This window comes from Culex pipiens, chromosome 1, assembly GCF_016801865.2.
Source record: "Culex pipiens pallens isolate TS chromosome 1, TS_CPP_V2, whole genome shotgun sequence".
Lineage (NCBI taxonomy): Eukaryota > Metazoa > Arthropoda > Insecta > Diptera > Culicidae > Culex > Culex pipiens.
In genome coordinates, this window is record NC_068937.1 from 101,632,572 (window position 1) to 101,653,209 (window position 20,638).

At 37.5% G+C, this 20,638-nt stretch overlaps 1 protein-coding gene across 2 annotated transcripts in view; it reads left to right on the forward strand.

Annotated features, from left to right (window-relative positions):
* Nucleotides 1-13,640: 13,640 nt before the first annotated feature.
* Nucleotides 13,641-20,638, forward strand: part of LOC120425424 (calcium-activated potassium channel slowpoke) — a 104,474-nt gene continuing 97,476 nt past the window's right edge. Inside the window, exons 1-2 of one of the 2 annotated variants that reach the window (XM_039589949.2) lie at nucleotides 13,641-13,760; nucleotides 19,032-19,623. In XM_039589949.2, the coding sequence (XP_039445883.1) occupies nucleotides 19,294-19,623 (330 nt within the window). In that variant the 5' untranslated portion in view covers nucleotides 13,641-13,760; nucleotides 19,032-19,293. The remainder of the gene's footprint in view (nucleotides 13,761-19,031; nucleotides 19,624-20,638) is intronic. The other variant, XM_039589951.2, reaches the window with a different exon arrangement.

Genomic DNA, 20,638 nt, shown 5'->3' on the forward strand with positions numbered 1-20,638 from the left:
AAACGAAAAAGTCGACGGTAACATTTCAAAAGGCATCATGTACATTTTGACACTTTCTGGGTTATTGCATATTCTGAAAGTACTCCTAAAAAGCTACCTCTCCACCAAAAATGAGCAAAAGTTACTTCAGTAAAGTCTGTTTAATCATTATTTTAAATAAAGTAACATAAACAAAATCTCTGCCATCAGCAGTCCCTGTTTATATAGCCCTGTCAATCTGTCAAACAAAAGACTACATAAACCTCGTGACGAAAAAAAAGCATCATGAACAAAGCGCCATGTACATTCGGCGAAGAAAAACGAATCATAACAAAGCGCCCCCCTCAATGACAGCAGGGTGATATCGACGTTGGTGATTTCAAAAGGAGTTATGTTTGTTTTACTCAAATAAAATTACGGAAATGATGTTTTATTGAATTTGGATGATCAAGTATCAATAAAAGAAACGTTTTTCATCGTTTGTTATTATTAGAACATCTTATTTTGCTTTTATATTAAAATGGGAATTGAAAATGGATGCTCAACATTCAAATGCGTTTTTCTCAAAACGCATGGTTTGTACATGATGCTTTTTGAAATGTTGGCGTCGAAGTGACCAACCACCGGGGGTTGAGTGTATTTCGTCGGGGGGTCTGCAGCAATTTTTTTTTCAAGATTTTTATTCGATTTTAATGGATTTGGAATTTAAACAAATTTCTTATACAAATGCCTCGGGAGACTTTAACTTACGTATTGACCGATATTTGTCCTCCAATTAAAAAAAAATATCCAAATTTACCAGATTTCTAGAGACGACAAAAAATACTTTTCTTTGTACAATTTATCATGAAAATACAACAACATATTGCCTGGATACAAAATTTGAGCATTGAACAATGCTAAACTTTATTTTGCTTTTAGTATTTCATTAAAAAGCTATTGATTTTTCAATAGGATCCAACAATTATGTTTTCAATCCACTGCCATATGTCACCATTACATTTCAAAGAAAACATCAAACATTCGAATCAATTAAAGTGTAGATCACAGTTTGCAGTTCCTTCCTATAAATTCCTTTAAAAAGTTTCGTTTTGATTCAATATAAGCAGAGATCCCTAGTAACAATTTTAAACCTACAGGTTTTATCAGGGTTCTGAAAACCCTCATCCATCCATCCAATAGGCTTTTATGGCCTACTTAAAACCTTAAATGTTACTAGGAATATGTCCAATCTCGTAAAATAAAAAGTTACATTCTCCAAAATTTCAAAAACCATCATTACAATGACAATTCACATAGTCCTTCGATTTTCAGCGACTTTTTGGAAGACATATTATTAGTCTATGGAAATATCCATTGAAATCGAAAACAAAACTTAAAAAAAAGTTGATGATCAGTTGATGTAAAGTTGAGATTCGACGTTTGAATTACAGGTAAAATCATGTTTTCACGTATAATTTGTTGCAAATTAACATCAAATTAAAATGTTTAATGACGTGCAAAAGTAGATCATAAATAATGTAACATTAGGAAATATTTGTTTGTGTGTAGACTACCGATGAGATTTTAGATTCTCCCCGCGGAATGTCGGGCAAGAGCCCTTTTTTCACACCGTGACAACGTCCTGAAAACTGGGCTAGAAAGGGTTTTTGCTCGAACATCACGTTACACGGCGTGGGTGGATCAACCTATTATAAACCGAGATTTCCAGCAGAATTTCTTTATCCCATAAAATTTAAATTTTGTGGAATGAAGAAATTTTGCTGAAATGTCAAAATAAAAGAAAGCAAAAGAACGTTATTCAAAACTTCAATAAAAGAAAACGTAATGTGATTTGAGCTTTTTTATTATTAAATCTTTGTTAAATTTATTAAAATGATGTTTTTTTTTATTTCGTCGGCGTCGTGCTAACTTGTCGTACGTGCATTTTGGGCCAAATTGAGTTAAGAGCGAGTTTTTCACCGATGTGAAACAGGTCGTATCGAGGTGCTCCGATTTGGATGAAACTTTCAGGGTTTGTTTGTCTATACATGAGATGAACTCATGCCAAATATGAGCCCTCTACGACAAAGGGAAGTGGGGTATAACGGCCATTGAAGTTTGAGGTCCAAAACACATGAAAAATCTTAAAATTGCTCGCATTTCCGTAAAACTTCATCAATTCCAACTCTCTTAGATGCATTCGAATGGACTTTTGAAGCCCTTCAAAATGTGCTATAGACATCCAGGATTGGTTTGACTTTTTCTCATAGCTTTTGCAAATTACTGTTAAAAATGGATTTTTTAAAAACCTTAATAACTTTTGGCAACAGCCTCCAACACCCATACTCCCATAGGTCAAAAGTATCCCACTTCCCTTTGTCGTAGAGGGCTCATATTTGGCATGAGTTCATCTCATGTATAGACAAACAAACCCTGAAAGTTTCATCCAAATCGGAGCACCTCGATACGACCTCTAGAACAAACCGAGCAATATTTACAAATACTGCCTCTTAAGAACGTCATTTTGTGCAGCTCACAATGCCTCACCTTTTGACCTTCACAGATCCCCAAAATTCAATTTCAATCCTAAGATATTCCGAAAAAACTCTGTGCATTTTTGTCACTATTTGAATATCTTGGCTTTAAATGATTTTTTTATATTCAATTAGTTAAAAATACAAATCAAATGAAATTTATCAAGCATTTTGCCAATTGTTTTAATTTTCTGGAATAATCAAAAAAATAAAAAAAACTGCAATTGATGCAATTTAGCATAAACTTAAGTTGAAATACTCAAATTTCCCTTTTGTTGAAATTTACGAAAACAAACAAAAAAATATTACACATCAATTACTATGGCTACTTTTGATGAATATGACATTTAAGGATGTGCTTTGTTGTGGAAATATTTATCTAAGCAAATTAAATTTCTAAAATCTTAGTAGAATTGAAATAGCCAAATCATAAATTCAGCTGACGCCAATTCCGCAAAATGTCACAAAATTGAAGCAATACAATTTTTTCCAAAAAATAATTTGTGTCAGGGTGTTCTATTTTCTATGTTGAACTACTGCTGAGCAATTCCATGCCAAATAGGGAATCGGTTGTACCCGACCCTCTCCTATTTCAATGAAACTTTGTAGACATGTTATCCTACGCTTATATAAGCCATTTTTGTGTATATGGAGCCAGTTCCACTCGATAATGACATTTAAGAAGGGCGTAAGTGTTTGAAATATTTTTGTAATTCGGAATTTAAATATTTCTGTATCTCGAAGCCGTTGCATCATATCAAAAAGTGGTCAAAGACAAACTTGTAGGAAATTCGACGGGCTTTCCGAAAAAAATACACTGAAAGAAAAAAACACTCCACTTTTATGAGATTTTTTGATTTTTAAGTTTAAAAGTCAAATTTGAGGGGGAGCCCACGATTTTTTTTCGTTCAAAATTTTTGTGAAGATAGCCTAAGATGTTACAAAAAGACTCAAGAAAAATGCAGGATGGAGCAACTCACCTAAAAAAATACAAAAATCATTTACTGAGACTGTTTTTTTGAAAAGTGCCCTAAACGTCAAAATTTTCAAAAACCGAATACGGGAATCGATTCTCCAGACAATTTTACATAAAAGTCTCCATATTGACCATTGTCCTAAGTCCAATCCTTGTGAAGTTACAGCGGTTTTAAAAATAAAAATGTTGAAAAAATAGGTTTTTTGATGGTTTTTTGCAATTTCTATATGACAGACTTGATTTTTCAGTCTCGTAAATATTTTTACCGAAAAGCTCGTCCAATTTCCCATAAGTTTGTCTTTGACCACATTTTAATTGGATGTATGGGCTTACAGATATAAGCTAATTACATTGCTCATAACTGAAAACATAATATTTTTTCAGTGTAGTATAGTAACCTGGATTGTAAATTAGCTTAAACCATCAAAAAAACGAGTTATTTTGAAAAGTGGTCAAAGACAATCTTATGGGAAATTGGACGAGCTTTTCGGTAAAAATATTTACGAGACTGAAAAATCAAGTCTGTCATATAGAAATTGCAAAAAACCATCAAAAAACCTATTTTTTCAACATTTTTATTTTTAAAACCGCTGTAACTTCACAAGGATTGGACTTAGGACAATGGTCAATATGGAGACTTTTATGTAAAATTGTCTGGAGAATCGATTCCCGTATTCGGTTTTTGAAAATTTTGACATTTAGGGCACTTTTCAAAAAAACAGTTGCAGTAAATGATTTTTGTATTTTTTTAGGTGAGTTGCTCCATCCTGCATTTTTCTTGAGTCTTTTTGTAACATCTTAGGCTATCTTCACAAAAATTTTGAACGAAAAAAAATCGTGGGCTCCCCCTCAAATTTGACTTTTAAACTTAAAAATCAAAAAATCTCATAAAAGTGGAGTGTTTTTTTCTTTCAGTGTATTTTTTTCGGAAAGCCCGTCAAATTTCCTACAAGTTTGTCTTTGACCACTTTTTGATATGATGCAACGGCTTCGAGATACAGTAATTTTTAAATTACGAAATACAAAAATATTGAAAACACGTACGCCCTTCTCAAATGTCATTATCGAGTGGAACTGGCTCCATATACACAAAAATGGCTTATATAAGCGTAGGATAACATGTCTACAAAGTTTCATTGAAATAGGAGAGGGTCGAGAAAAAAGTACCTGAAAAATTCCTGTTTTGGGCTGGAATTGCTCTGCTACTACTGCTAAAATAAAACGTTTTTACGTTTATTTTGAGCATATTTTAGAGTACACTCAAACCCCGATGGTTTGACACCAACTGTTGTCAAACGAACGGGGTCACTTTTTAGTTTGACACCCTTTTTACACGGAGTTCACAAACACTAGCAAACGTTTGTTTTGATAGTGTGCGTGAGCGCCGTGTAAAAAGTGACAGTTCGTCACTTTTTAGTTTGACTTTGACCAACCAACGGGGTACAAACTAAAAAAGTGAAAAAACGAAAAAGTGACCAACCACCGGGGGTTGAGTGTACCGTGAAATTCCGATGTTTTGTAATTGGCATACCGCGAAATTTCTATTTTTTTGCCGTGAAAAATCACTAGCTCTAGATATTGGCCACAACTTGGAGTGGCCGACGTCCTCAAAATTCATGGTTTTTGATACTGGATATGGAAATGGCCATTTCAATAGTGGTGGCCACAACCTGGAGTGGCCAGTGCCCCCTGGGAGGTTCCCCCGGGGGGACATTTGCCGAACCATACGAGTTTCATAATAAAATAAAATGTTAGAGCTATGTGCAAAGTTCTTTGTTATATTGGTCATGTGTAACATAACCACCTGCACCTTTTTTCATATATTTAACATCAAATTAGAGTTTTGCGACTCCATTTCAGTAAAATTTCAATTGCGGATTAAGTTTTTTTGCCTTCCTCACTTCAATGAGCAAAGGCTATAAAATCACTCGAAAAATGAACTTCTTTATTTGACCTCGTAGACCCACCTTCACGTATACCTATCGACTCAGAATCAAATTCTGAACAAATGTCTGTGCGTGTGTCTGGATGTGAGTCCGTGCACCGAAAAATATGCACACGATTATCTCCGGACTGGCTGGACCGATTTGGACCGTTTTGGTCTCATTCGATTCGTCCTAGTTAATATTATGAAGTTTAGAAAAGTACTTCAAAAGTTATGCTAAAAAAACGATTTGGCTAGAGTTTGAAATATTATAAAAAAGGGTGGTTTTTGTAAGAAAACCCGTCATGCTATATATTGTTAGAAAGGTATTTAAAAGACCTTTCCAACGCGTTCAAAAGATTGAAGATCTGACAACCCCATCAAAAGTTATGAGCACTTTAGTGTTATTTATACACTTTTTTGAGGCCGGATCTCAAATATTTTGATGAAAAAGTTGTCCGGATCTATCATGCGACCCATCGTTGGATAGGTAATCAAAAGACCTTTCCAACAAGCCCAAAAGATTGAAGATCTGACAACCCTATCAAAAGTTATAAGTATTTTAGTGTTTTTAATAATTTTTTTTTTGAGGCCGGATCTCAGATATTTTGATAAAAATATGCGAGGAAGGCACCAACCACTTAAAGGTGGATTAAGTAACGTTTTTTTCTTAATTTTTTGCCTTATAAACGTGTTTTTGAAACCCCCTTGAGTCAGGAGTATTCAAAAACATCCAAAAAGTAAAAAATATTTTTTTTCGAAAGCGCCCAAAAAGCAAAAAAAAAAAAACAATTTTGTTTATTGGACCATAAACCACGTGGAAACTTTATTCTGAGATTTGTAGACCCCACTCCCCATGTGGACAATTGTCTATATATAAAAAATAACTTTTTTGTATGGAGCTTGGACAATCACCTACAACACAAATCTCATCCCTAAAGTGTCCACGTGGTTGATTCATGGCCCTCCACCTAAATCAATGTTTTTTTTTCCAAGAATAGGAATGGTAACCCTAAACACTTCACCGCAAACGCACTTTCAATGCCAACGCAGCGAAGACCTGTTCTGAATAAGTAAAATGCACTCTTACTGGCCGCGTCTATAAATAACGTACCACACAACAAGATGCACTTTCATTCTGGTGAAGCGTAGCGACGTTGTCAACACAAACGCCGACGCCGACGCCACCGCTAGGTTGCACGACACTTCTTTCTAACTAAAGTGCTTTTTCATTCTGTAATTTTTCAAATTTTCAAAAATAGCCGCCCAGCCCTGCCCGACGCGCAGCTAGCATCCATTGGGCGCGCCTAGTCGTACGCATATTCGCTCACATTTTGCCTTTCTCTATACACTGAGGCAGGAGGAAAATTCGACTTGGTTCAGCGGCAGCAGCACCGTCAGAATAGTGTGTGATCTCGTCCGAAAAGGTACGTTTTTCCGCGAGCTCCCGTGTCCCGTGAGCTGCTCGGGTGGTACTCCAAAAGGGAAAAATTGTGTGTGTGTGTGCTGAATTTTCAGTGGCCACTTTGGGCCACTTCCGGACCGAAATTCGACCGAACTCCATCGCGTGCGGGTGCCCCGTGGCCCCGCGGACACTTTGCCGCAAAGAAAATTCCGAACCGTGGCGGAATTTAGTGAAAAATTGCTCGAAAAAGGATTTTTCCACTGCTTCTTCTTTTTTCTGCCCTACTGGGGTGGTCTTGTTCTTTTTCTTCGATTAATGGATGAAAAGTTGGCACTTGTGGGGCTCCGGAGAGGGGGTGTGTAGGGGAGAACGGAAGAGGTGGAGCAGGCAGGTCGAAGAGACCCTTGTGAAGAGCCTGGCTCGAAAGGAAGAAGAGTTGGAGCCATTCGAGAGAGCAAGAGAAAGCGAAGGGGGAGCACGAGAGAAACGTGAGAGCGCCCGCTCTCTCGCAACGAGGAAAAGGAAGTGCCGCTCCGCGAGAGTGTGTGTGTGTGTAATTGATAACGACGTGTGTGGTATTGTGTCATTGTTGCGCGCTTCTCATTAGAAGAGCAGTCGGTGGTTGCTTTGTTTTGCAGATGGCGCTACGCGATATCGACGACTTGATGCTGATTTAGTGCTGGGATAATGCCATTAAGCGCACCGAAAGTGCTTCCTTCGACGAAAAGTTCGCTAGTGTGACGCGCAACTTGATGCGGTGTTGCTGGTGGAGTCTTCGACAGATGTTTGTTGCGTGATTGGGGGGAGGGAGTGTGATCCACAGCAAACCAAATCAATTGTCGTGTCGTGTTTTGGATATTACAAACTGCGGAGAAACATAAAAGCTACATATAGTGCTATGTTGCCAGGTGCTGCGGTAAACAACGACCTAAACTAGGTCACCCGGGACTTACTAGGAGGCGCGTAGAGGTGAAATGGATATTTGGGAGTTCTGCAGAGGCTTTTGCAGTAAACAGTAAACGTGATTCGTCAAAAATTAGAATTACACCATACTTCTGCATCGTTACATACACGACTTCTAACGTAATGAAAGTATTTTGCAATATCGAAATAAACGTAATTAATTATATTACCAAATGGCAAACATCAAGCAATGTTATCTTCAATAAATAGTTATGCACTTACCGCATCGGATGAGTATGAATGTTCTATCTGGTTAAGAGATGTTTATTTTTAAAGTCTAGCCTATTTTTCACAGACGGTCGACATTAAGCGTGAGCAGGGTACACTTTGTATTCACATTTGGTTCTTAGAACACAATAATCAAATATTTGACTTTGTAGACCGTGTCATTTACTCTTGGAACAATAACTGCCAATGACGGTTATGAATCTAGATTAGAAATTTTGAATTGAAATACAAACGAATCACGATATGTAGAATAAGTAAAACTGCGTCTGAAAACAGCTTGTAGAAAACCACTTGTTGCCTTTCTTACAAAAGAAAGGTTTATGGTTTGGTTTTTTGAAAAAAAAAAACGCTATATTTAGCAATCTTTCCTGAGTTTTTTTAAAGGTCCTATAAGCTATTGTCTTTCATATGTTTATAGGACCTATCCAAAAAAAATCTGGCTTTGAAAACTAATGCACGGGTTAGGAATCATCCCAAAATGAAATTCCATTACCAATTTAAAGGTTTCGATGCGCTCTTTCGATTGTAATTTGGCCCGAAAATCGAAAACTCAAAGCCTAATTTTTGAGAGGTCTTTTTCTGAAACACTTGAGCGATATATGTATCCGCTTTTAATAATTTGTGGCTTCCATCATTGGAAAATGAGCATTGGTTTTACGAGCCACAATATTTATATTTCGATGCCCGTGTGCTTGTTCTATTTGGTTAAGAATTCCAGCAAGCTTATTACAAAAAAAGCACATCGGCATCAGTTTCTTATTTGTAGCCATGGGGTCGGATACCACAATTATTTTATGGATTCACAGTTTAGGTCCGGTAAAAGTGGACTATTTCACAGATAACACCTCAATTTCAAACAATAAGCCATTCGAAAGCTAGTGTCCAAAATGTATTTTCAGAGATATAGCCATATTAGTGTTTTACATATTATTTCCACCCTATTTTTTCTTTGAAATGTTTGGTTTAATACTGAATCCCGGGCAGGTGGAAATAACAGGGAGAATACCATTTCAATAACAAATCGGCAATTATCCTTAATCCTGTTATTGAATTTTGTTATGGAATCGATCCATGAATAATAGTTTTATAAAAAGTTATGTTATCATACCAAAGTTTTGCCTTCCTCACTTTACTGAGGAAAGGCTATAAAATCACTCGAAAACTGAACTTCTCAATTGGACCTCCTAGACCCACATTCATGTATACCTATCGACTCAGAATCAAATTCTGAGCAAATGTCTGTATGTGTGGTGGGATGTTGATCAAAAAACAACCCTATCAAAAGTTATTAGCACTTAAGTGTTATTTATGTACTTTTTGGAAGCCGGATCTCAGATATCATGATGAAAACGTTGTCCGGATCTACCATGCAACCTGTCGTTGAACAGGTAATCAAAAGACCTTTCCAACGCGTTCAAAACATTGAAGATCTGACAACCCTATCTTAAGTTGTAAGCACATAAGTGCTCTGAAATATGAAGATCTGACTACCTAATCTGATGATATGAATAATGAGACAAATTGATAGAACACTTAAAGGTCCGCCCTATTGTATCTATTTTGGATAGCATTACCATTTAAATGTTTTATATTTTTCTAATAATTTGAATTAAAAAGGTTTTTAGTTGATTAATTATAACCATCTTGCAACCCATAATTTACCGCTGAAATTTGAAAAAATAGGCATTCAAGATCGATCCTAAAACGATTACTAAAAGTTACAAAAAAATGATTGCACTAATTTTTTTGTCGGATTTACTTCATCATTTTGTAGAAAAGGCTCTTTTTCATCTCTTGGGTATATTAAAATCGGATTTTGAATGTTGTAATTGGAATCACGATCTTATTGTTGTTTCTAAAACAAACATGGCCGACCAATGATTGTGTCAATTATTGTGAATGATTCCCACTACAGTTTTTGTTATAAGTGCTATGAAAGTCAATCCTTAATTCCAATGTGGTATATGTTCGCGTTGGTTTAATTTTTAGTTTTTTCCAACTCGACTTCCGGTCTCTTGTTTATTTTTTTCTATATTATTTGTTCATTATTGACCTTGTTTATTATTTTTACTGGGAGTTTTAGGTCTATTAAACACGCCATTTTGCCTGTTTGCTATTTTCCATAATTTTCTAGTATGTTTTTTTTTGTAACAACATAAATTATTACATGACGCATGACGACAACGCACAGTGGACAAAACCTGATGAAAAAAACGGATCTTTTGATGCCGTCAGTTTCTGCCTATCAAAACTATCATTTTTAATGTTAAAAAATTACGAGGAAACGATTGGTGATACTCTTATTAGCGGCAAATGACGGGAAGTGGTCCATTTTACCCCATTTAGCCTCTCGACACTCTCATTCGCGGCAAATGACGGCAAGGGCCCATTTTGCCCCACTATCACTATATCCCTTTTTATGTGTTTTTCTTTCATATCTTGGGGAAAAATACATTTATATTTTTACATATTCTGAAAGTACGTTAAATTTGCCATAAGAATCAACTTTGGGTTTAGGATTTGACGTTTTGGTTTCTGTTCTACGAGCGAATATATGTAGCGTGACGTTGCAACGGTGGAGAATTTTGTTTCTTCAGTATTTTTTTGAAAAAGCTTCGATTATGCCCCGCCCGTGTGGATCAATCGCACCGCGCACTGGATTCAAAAAAATCGATTTGAATCCTGAGATATTCAATAAAAATAGAAAAAAAATCCGTGGTGGCACTCTACTCTAGAAGATTCAATCTTGTCGTGCTATCCCTGCTATTTGGCGACAACTGGCCAAAGGGAGTTCAGGTAGAACTCATTTGACACACGTACATACCCGAATACCAAATTCAACCAAACTTCAGCACAATGCACAGAACGGTCAACCAAACAAAACGTGTTTGTCATTGTTTACATTGCGTGCTCTCGTTTGTGTTTATTCAAGGTCAAACATTAAAACGCGTATTTCTCGGAACGTCAAAAAGCGACGTGCGACAAGTTAGCACGACAATTTTACAAGTTTAACAAATTACTTGCCGATATTGACAAACCCCCACAAAAGAAGCCATTTTTATTTGTATCATCCGCCTCCATAGTATGTGAAAATACGGAGCGATTGGAATCTCCAAAAAAGTGTCCACGTGGTTTGTGAATGGTTACTATAGAATATGTTTTGTTAAACATGTTTCATAACTAAATTGTCCCAGGAATTAATAGGTCCTTCCATGTCCTTAACATCAGGATTTCATTAAATTATCTAAATAAGTTTAAATAAGTCACTCAGTGTCGCCAAAATAAAGCAATGTTTCAACGGGTGCCATTAAGTCTGAAATTGGTCGCGTTCTTCTCTGTTTTATGTCTTTTCAATGTCATCACGACCATGGCTGATTTATTGTTATGGAGAAGAGATGATGGCTTTTGAGGCGATTTGCGAGCGAGTTGTTGGCACAAAACTTACATTGTGGCATGTGTAATGTGTAAGTTCAATGTAAATGTACCATGAAAATGTAATTTATCGCTTTTGAATTCCTATTGGATTTCCGTTGCATCATGAATGTCAAAACGAGTCGAAATTCAGTCACAAGGCTGTGAATAAAGCAATGTTGCAAATTTATAATTCATTTTTAATTTCAAAGTTATACAGTCCAGACTCGATTATCCGAAGGCATCGGACAATTTCACTTAGGATAATCGAACCCCGAAATTTTTTTTCGTTGTTTTATTCTTGATGTTTAAGCTTAAGTATACACTGCCCATGTTCTCATAAATGTCCCATATGCAAAAACAGCAAGATGAGAAAAACGCATTTGAAATTTGTCCCACACATAAGGCTACGTGTTAAGTTTTCGTGAAAAAACTGGATATCCTCCTGATTTCTAGAACAAAGTACTGGATGTTGTAGGTTTTTCTGAAAGAGCACACGATTTTGAACCAAACTGCATCAATAACTCAAAAACGATGAAAATGTATATGGGACATTTATGCGATCAGGGGCAGTAAACTACTCTAAAATGATTTAGAATTTTTAAATCCAAGATGGCGGACAAAATGGCGGTGATTACATACTTAAAAAGAGCATTTTTCAATTAAAAAGGTCATCAAATATTCAAATTAGACTAAAATGGGGTCGCAGCACTCGAATTTGATATTTAAAGTAAGAAAATAAAAGTCCCATACAAACCTTTGGATAATCGAACTTCGGATAATCGAGGCTTTGGATAATCGAGTCTGGACTGTACCAGTTTAACATTAACTATTAAAAATGTAAACAAACGGAATAATTTTCAACTCTTATGGTGTAGAGAACCTAGAGTTATTAGAGAACGGCCAACTCAAATCAAAAGTACCAATCAAAGCACGAGAACTGTCAAACATGGTCCAGCAAATGTCGTTTTTCAACAATTTTCGCAAAAACCATGTTTTCCAAAAAATCATATCTCCCGAACGGCTGAACCCAAAGTTCGCCACGTTTCAAAGGAAGGAAACTGATAACAGTTAGTTTGCTGATTTGAAGGTCTCGGGACCAAACAACTTACAGCTGAAAATGTTTTTTTGATTTTTCAGGATGTTTAACGTAAAGTGGTGAATTTCCTTTAAAAGGATTTTGAGATGTGCTTTTTGAAAAAAGCTCAAAGTACCATGCTTCTCCATTGAAATGAATCCGAGTACACTTTGCTGGAGACGCATGGTGTTTTATGTCAATTTTAATGTTGCATGGTGTTTTTTTTTGAAAAATTCGACTTTGACGCTGCATACAAAATTGCAAAATATTTTTGAAAACATTTTTGATTTTTAATTTATATCTATGCATTTTTTTCCATTTTCAATTAGAACATGTGTCCGACGAAATTCAAAGCGTACTTTAATTCCCTATATTCAGACTGTATTACTTATGGCATCAAAGTATTTTTCCCCTCGCCCTTTTAAAAATTTATCAAAAAACATTGATTCAATATTGAATATACAGTCCAGACTCGATTATCTGAAGTCACCGGAAAAAAAAATATTTCGGCCAATTGAATCACGAAAAACAAATTATTTGTTGTCTTATTTTGGGTCGTTAAGCTCAAATAGGACCTCAAAAATACTTTAGATGGTCGGTCTAGAATAATGAATTTGGTAATGTAACAGACATTCAACCACTCAAATTTGACCTACATAAGATGGTGGATCTTGAATTTTATCTTAAGAATTATAATATAAAATACAAGATTTGATACTAGCGTAAAAAGAGTTCTGTAGAAAAATCGAGTTGATCGTTTTACGAAATAAACACCTGAAAAGGTGAATCCACAAAATCAGAGAAACTTCAATCTCTTAAATCTCAGAGAGTCTCGCGAGTCCTTTTTTCGCTCCAACAACGTTCGCTCTCTCCTGTCGTCCTCTCTTGCACGTCTGCAGGGTTGGAATTGCTTTCGTTCTTTCGCTCGGTCAGGCAGCAACCCTGCGCTCTGGCCATAAAAATCGAAAGCACAGGAAGTGTGTCTGCTGCTGCTTCTGCTCTAGCTGGAAAAACTCAACGGAACAGACGAGTGATTGCCGTACTGGCGAGTGGAGGTGCTTCCTTGGATATTTTCATCTTTCTTTTTTTTTTCAAGTGAAAAACTCACACATTTTTTCCCTGTACTGTGAAGTTTGGTGTCTGTGTGTGTTTGTACGGGTGTGCACGGAATTTCCACGGAAATGGGAAAACCTGTAGTGATTTCGTTGTTGGGGCCATGTTTCCGGTGAAAATTCCAGCAGGATTACGCTGCGATGACGTGGAAATCGAAGAAAACTTTCGTGAGTGAGCTTCAAAGTCGAGGAAAACCAGTGGAAAATCGACCTGTCAGTGCGAAACTTTCACGCCCTCATTTTCAACCTTTGACACAAGAGCCGTATCTGTGTGTGTGTGTGTGTGTGTTGTGTGTCAGCGTGTGCTGCGTTGTTCTGTGTCGGAAGATTTTCCAAAGGTGAAAAGGATTTTCCCTCTGCAGGAATGTCCGAGATTGGGCGCCCCACCAGCAGCAGGGCACTGACTGTTTTCGTCTGCGCTTATCGTTAATCGATAACTAACCTTACTTTTTTTTGCGCTCCAGCAATGGCTTTGTGGGAAAGGAAAAATCCACTTGCTTGGCCTGCTGCGCTCTACCTACCCGAATTTTCACGTTCCACCCTCTCGCTCTCTTATCGACCGCCGCCGCCGCCCCTCCCCCTCTCTTACCAACCAAGGCGCGGGTGCCATGCTGTGTTTTCCCAGTGCCTGCTTTGACCCTCGACGACGACGACGTCGGAAGTTGCGCTCTTCATTTTCTCTTCAGGGCTCTGTCTTTAGTCGCAACGGGGACGGGAGGTGGAGTTGGGCCGTGGGGAGGGCAGGGTTCGATTTTCCACTGTCCTTTTTTTGGGGTTGACTCAAGACACCCCACCACAATGGCAGTGTGCGCCCTAGTTGCACACGGACACACATGCACGAGTGAGGTTTTAATTTCTTCCTCCTTTGTAGGTCAAACATAGGGGAGAAGAACCTATTTTTAGCAGGTAATTTGAACCTGAAATGTATTTTGTGCTACAAATGAAGTATCATTATAAAAGCCCTTTCTTTAGCTTTTTGAAGGCTATCAAAACATCTTCAAAATGCTTATTGAGACACGCTTTCATTCAAAGTAGGTTGTTTTCACCTATCACATCTATGACACAACAAGGGCCATGTCGATACTGTGCGCTACTGGTTGTGGTGGCCAATCGTATCGTATTTTATTAAGAGGCTCTATCTTTCGTTTACACCGTGCAAAGATTTACGTGAGATATTGACGACCTGTTAGGGCGTTGAATTAAACATGGCGATCTAGGTCTGGGTTTAATTAACTTAGTAGGATTTGGTTTTCCTCCTTTTGGCCAGTTGTTCATGAAAAAATCTCCCTAAAGTGTTCATGTGGTTCCGGATGTTCGGATGTTTATTTGACAATTTTATATTAAATGATAACATTTTGTGAAATTATATGTTTAGTGAAGAGCATCAACATGTGGCTCGTGTGGAACATTCGGACCAAGCACCAATCCAGAAGTTACTCTAAAATTCTAAGTGTAAATATGGGTTTTTCGGAGCCCAGGGTGGCGAAGTCCTTGTAGTTCAAAGGAAGACACTAGTGGTTGGTACTAGCAATAGTGGCCGAAAGTTATAAAGTAAACTTTGTTCGCATCAACAAAAATTCAAACTCTGGAAGGGAATGCAAGTTTGACGGTCTACATCTGACTCGAATAAATATACACGATACGACAGAATTGAATAAACGTTTTAGCTAAGTTTTTTATGACGTGTGGCAAAAATACTCGACAGTTCTGGAGCAACACGAAAAGGCGCATAAGCATTTTGACAGCCAGAACTTTTTAGCAAATTCAACAGGTAACTATTTAAAAAACCCGCAGTGTTAAAAAGTATCTGGGAAGGCCATCTATTGAATTACGTTTCGAATTTTGTGAAAAAGCTACCTGTTTGTTGGAATTTGCTAAATTGTTCCAGCTGTCAACATGGCTTATCCTCACTTTTCTCGTGTTGCTGGAGATTTTATGGAATATTAGGCTATTGCAGATTAGAGAAAGTTTTCTGAAACTAGATATTGCGCAATTCCCACTAACTTGGACTTCGCACTATATAAGGCTTTCTAGGCCCAGTGAAAAACATATAATTTAACCCAAAAATGATGAACTTCTCGTCACAGTGTCCTGATGCAAACAATGATCGAGCTGTAGCTGTCACAGCCCTGCGAAGTATGTTGGCTGACATATCGGGCGGTCAGTCAAAAAAACCAGCTAGAAGTCGCCTGACAAAAAACTTTTGCTAGAAAGAGATAGGAAATCTGATGCAAACAAACGTCCAGCTGCCATGTAACCATTCTTTAAATGTATTGGTAAATTTCTGACTAGAAAGCCTTATTATCTTTTGGCTGGGGAAATTTAAAAATTTCGCAAAAAAGGTCAAAGCGAGCCGTGGTTGCCGATCGTTTTTCAGCTGTCAATCGCAATTTAAAAGTGCGAAATCTTCAGTTTGGTGGAAACTGCGACTGGAAATGTAAATAAGCACATGCACGTGCCCCACCTTTTGCAGAGATTTGTTCTAGATTTGTCCGGGGGTCATTCACAAACGCCGTAAACAAAAAAATCCCATGCGAGTGCCCCCCCCTCCCCCCACTTCTGTCAGTACTGTCAGTGATTGGATAAATTTTTGTCCACGCATCATTAGTTTTTAGTTTTCAAAGTGGGCATGTGAATACACGAAATTTTGTTTCTTGAGAAGGGATTTTCAGATTGTTTTAGTGTCTTCGGCAAAGTTGTAAGGTACGACTAGGCTGAAAAAAAAAAACAGTTTCTTTAAACTTCACTTTTTATCATTAAAATTTAAATTCCAAAAATAAATATTTCTTGATTTTTAAAAAAGTTTTTGATATATTTTAAGAGAATGATAATTGCATCTTTTGCGCTTGAGTTTGAGATGTTCAGGAATATATGAAATTAAAAAAAAAGTTTGGTGGAATGTAAAAATATGGAACAGTGACCAGCCGTTGTATGGAAAAACTAACGATGCAAAATACCTTCTTTAAACATAGGGTACCGTAAACTGAGGTCAATCGGGACACATGGGGCGAATTGGGACAGCAGTTTTAACCATGTTAGAGCACAATATTTTGATTTTTCTGGTTGGTTTTGGTTAGAACAGACTCTGGCCAACAAGATGTGTACATCCATTTCCAAATTTAAAAGCTTTAAGTGCTCTAAAAATTGCTGTCCCTATTCAGACTGTAGTCCCGATTCACCCCAGATTACGGTATTTATTAGCGTGGTCCAAATCCGGGTCTCCTCCGGTTCTACCCCCTGATATTAAACATTGACCTTAATTTAGGGTTTGTTGGTTGCGTTAACGTGTTCTGTTACAATTCTTTACTTATTTCCAAATTTGAGCTCGATCTGACCACGTTGTTCCCTCCCCCTAAACCCACGAATCGTCAAAAAAGTATGGAGGAAAGCAACTATTTCGCTCTTAATTTTGTGGAAGGCGCGATCTTTAACAATCTTCGGATTTATTGTTATTTTAGGTACTCCTTTAGATCTGCGTGCGTAAATTTTAAATTTCCAAAGTTAATGCGGGAAAATCCAGAAAAAATATTGTTTTTTCAGAATATTTGTTCCAAATTTAATGATTAATGATTCATCCAAGAATTGCTAAGGATCGGACAGGCCAAAAACTGACACAGTTTGTTTTCTCCATAAATTTGACGATTTTCCCATACAAACTTCAAGGGCTTAGGGGGAGGGTATAATGTGGTCCGATCAGATTGGGCTCAAATTTGGAATTTAGCCTTATGATGGGAACATCTATGATTTCGGGGTTCCCGATTTCGGACCACCCTAGTGTGCACGTACAAATTTCATCTAAATAAAAAAAAAAACAAAGAAAAGTGATTTGCGAAATTGTAGACAATTTCAAAGATCAAACTAAGTAAAAAGAACCTTCATCGTGAAAAAGTGACTTCTTCCATATAAAATCGTATTAATAATGTACATGGTTTTTGACCACTCGAAATTTTTACAACTTGAGCTCGTATGTTTATTTGTTTTCAAAAGAGCGTCCATAAACTGAAATTTCTTTTGAAATGTCCTTTAATTTACTCACCTTCACATTTTTTTTTCAGACATATTTAAAAGATTTTTATTTTTTTTATATTATGAAAAACAGAATTATTTATTTGCATCTTCAAATAAAAATATTTAAAAAAAATTATGAATATATCCTACTATGTCATCTACAAACGTAATAAAATATGTAAAGTAAGTAAGAACTACTTGCTACTATGTATATTTGAGATATTAAAAAATGTGCTCTTAAAATAAAACGAATATTGTTTATCCACTGCTTAACTTGGGGCCATCCATCAGCAGCACCATTTGCTGGCCATTCACGTGGAAACTTTTTTTAAACATATATGCGCTGCCCCTGATCGCATAAATGTCCCATATGCATTTTCATCGATTTCGAGTTATTGATGCAGTTTGGTTCAAAATTGTGTGCTCTTTCAAAAGAGCCTATAACATCCAGTACTTTGTTCCAGAAATCAGGAGGAAATCCATTTTTTTTCGCGAAAACTTAACACGTAGCCTTATGTATGGGACAAACTTCAAATGCGTTTTTCTCAGCTTGCTGTTTTTGCATATGGGACATTTATGCGAACATGGGCAGTGCGGCCCCTTTAAAGGAATCGATTCGATGGAGACGCTTGATGGGTTAACTTTTTACCAAATATTCTGCTACAAACAGACACAACCTTTGTCGCTTTTGCTTCAATCGATATCTCGGTTCAACGTAATCATGACGGTCTAAATAAAGCTGCACGTTTTCCGAAACATTATACTGATCAAACTGCCACATTTTATATTTTTAAACATTTTATATCATCGTCACTCGATTCACTCACGTCCGTTTCTCCATAAAAAAACCCCGGAAAAATAATAATCATTCATCGGAAAAGGCGAAACCAAGGCGAAACCGTCCCTCCAACAAATCGTAAATCGTTTTGACGGAATGTGAAAGCGGCAAAGAAGAGCCAACAAATCTTAAAAATTGCAAAACCAAAACCAAAGTGTGCTTGAGGGAAAAAAAGAACCGAAATTTTTCCGTTTTATTATGACATAAAAACGGCGAATAAAATAATCAAAGAGTGATGCTGAAAAGTGCGACTTCAAGTGCGGATGAAGAAGACCAGAAGGAGCCCTCCTCTCCCCCCACCTCATCATCAAAACTCGCGGGGTCGGAAAATGTGTTTGACTGTGTGTGCTCTCTTCGCCGCGGAAGAAAATGAGGAGGAAAACCGAGCTGAGCACGAAGATAATGCGCTGGGAGAGAGAAGAGCAAAAGAGCGCAGCACCATTTGCTGAGAGTGGGTTAAAGCTCTCACGGATTTAGAGGACATTTTGTGAGCGGGGAAGAGTGCGTGGAAATGCGTGTTTTCGGGAAATTTGAAAACAAGAAAGAAGAGTTTGATGAGCGTGTTTTCTTTAATTCTTTGTTTATTTTCACAGGAAGAAAATTCCCAGAGTGATAAAGAGTGAGGAGTAGTAGAAACGAGGAAAAGTGTATGTAGTGGAAAGGAAATCGGACAACAAACAAATAAACAACAACAACAACAACAACAAAACAAACAAAAAAAACGACATCATCCAAGTGCAAGCGGCGACGGGCGGTGGCAACCGTTGTGAAATGTCCAATGATTAGGAAAACGGCGACCAGCGTGGAGTACGACGACGGATACGTTACGGATCCCCGACCGTTAGCTGCTAGGGGATGTCGGGCTGTGACGAGGAGGCGGCAGTGTTGACCACAGAGATACCTGCGACCGATCTCGATGATTGTCTCAAAGTGCGAAAATGGTGGTGTTTTCTATTATCAAGTATATTCACATTTTTGGCTGGACTGCTTGTTGTGCTTTTATGGCGGGCCTTTGCCTTTTTGTGCTGTCGAAAGGAGCCCGAGCTAGCGCCCAATGACCCCAAGCAGAAGGAGCAGAAGGCGTCCCGCCAGGGCAAACAGGACTTCGAGGGTACGTTTATGACCGAAGCGAAGGACTGGGCTGGCGAACTTATCTCGGGTCAAACCACTACCGGAAGAATCTTGGTGAGTACAAGTGATTTTAGTGAAGATTTAACTTTTTTTTCAATAATTGGCAACAATGTTTTGAGGGAAAGTAATTCGGCCGGCTTACTTATTTTACTTACGTAGATGCATTATATACAGTAATTTTTCAAAACAATCTATTTGTTTTGCCAGAACCGGTTTGAACTCCCATTCTATTTTGCCCGCGACAACTCTGCAATATAAATAAGATACTAGCCCAGACTTCCTTCCTTTCTATAATCCTTAGAATGTAACAAAACGATTCAATTTTGCGGCATAATTCGCTAGGTGTACTGAGCCCGAATCCAAATCTAAAAACTGCAAATTTTTCTTCAATCTCTTCTGGCAACCATAGTATAGCAGCAAGTGATGCCAGAAGAGAGTGAAGAATGTGTGATTTTTCCTTTAACAATGTGTACATTTACTTCTTATTCGGTGTAATGTAACTTTTTCAGTCTAAATCGATTTATTACAATTTACGACATCATAAAAGAGATAACATAAAAAAAATCCAATTTTACACCATCCAGATCTACACAATTTTTACTGTGTACCATCATGTAACGAATCTATGACATTTCCCCGAAACCCATATTACCGAAGGGACATTTCCCCGAATGCCACTTCCCCGAAAAGACACTTCCCCTAATAGTCATTTCCCCGAATTCCATTTACCCGAATTTCCCATTTCCCCTAATCGTCCACATCCCCGAAAGTCATTTTCCCGAATAGTCCACAATCCCGAATGCCACTTACCCGATTAGTCATATCCCTGAATAGTCTTTTCCCTGAATGCCATTTCCCCGAACGCGGTCAAGCGGAAATGCCCGGTGCCCCGGAGCGCGCGCGCTCCTGGGCACCGGGCATTTTCGCTTGACCCCGTTCGGGGAAATAGCATTTTATAAGAAAAAAAAATGATGGCAATTTTTATCACATCAAACTACATACAACATTTCTTGAAAGGTTCGTATTGGCCTTGAATGATCAACTTTCTTTTTGGATTCACTAAGAACAG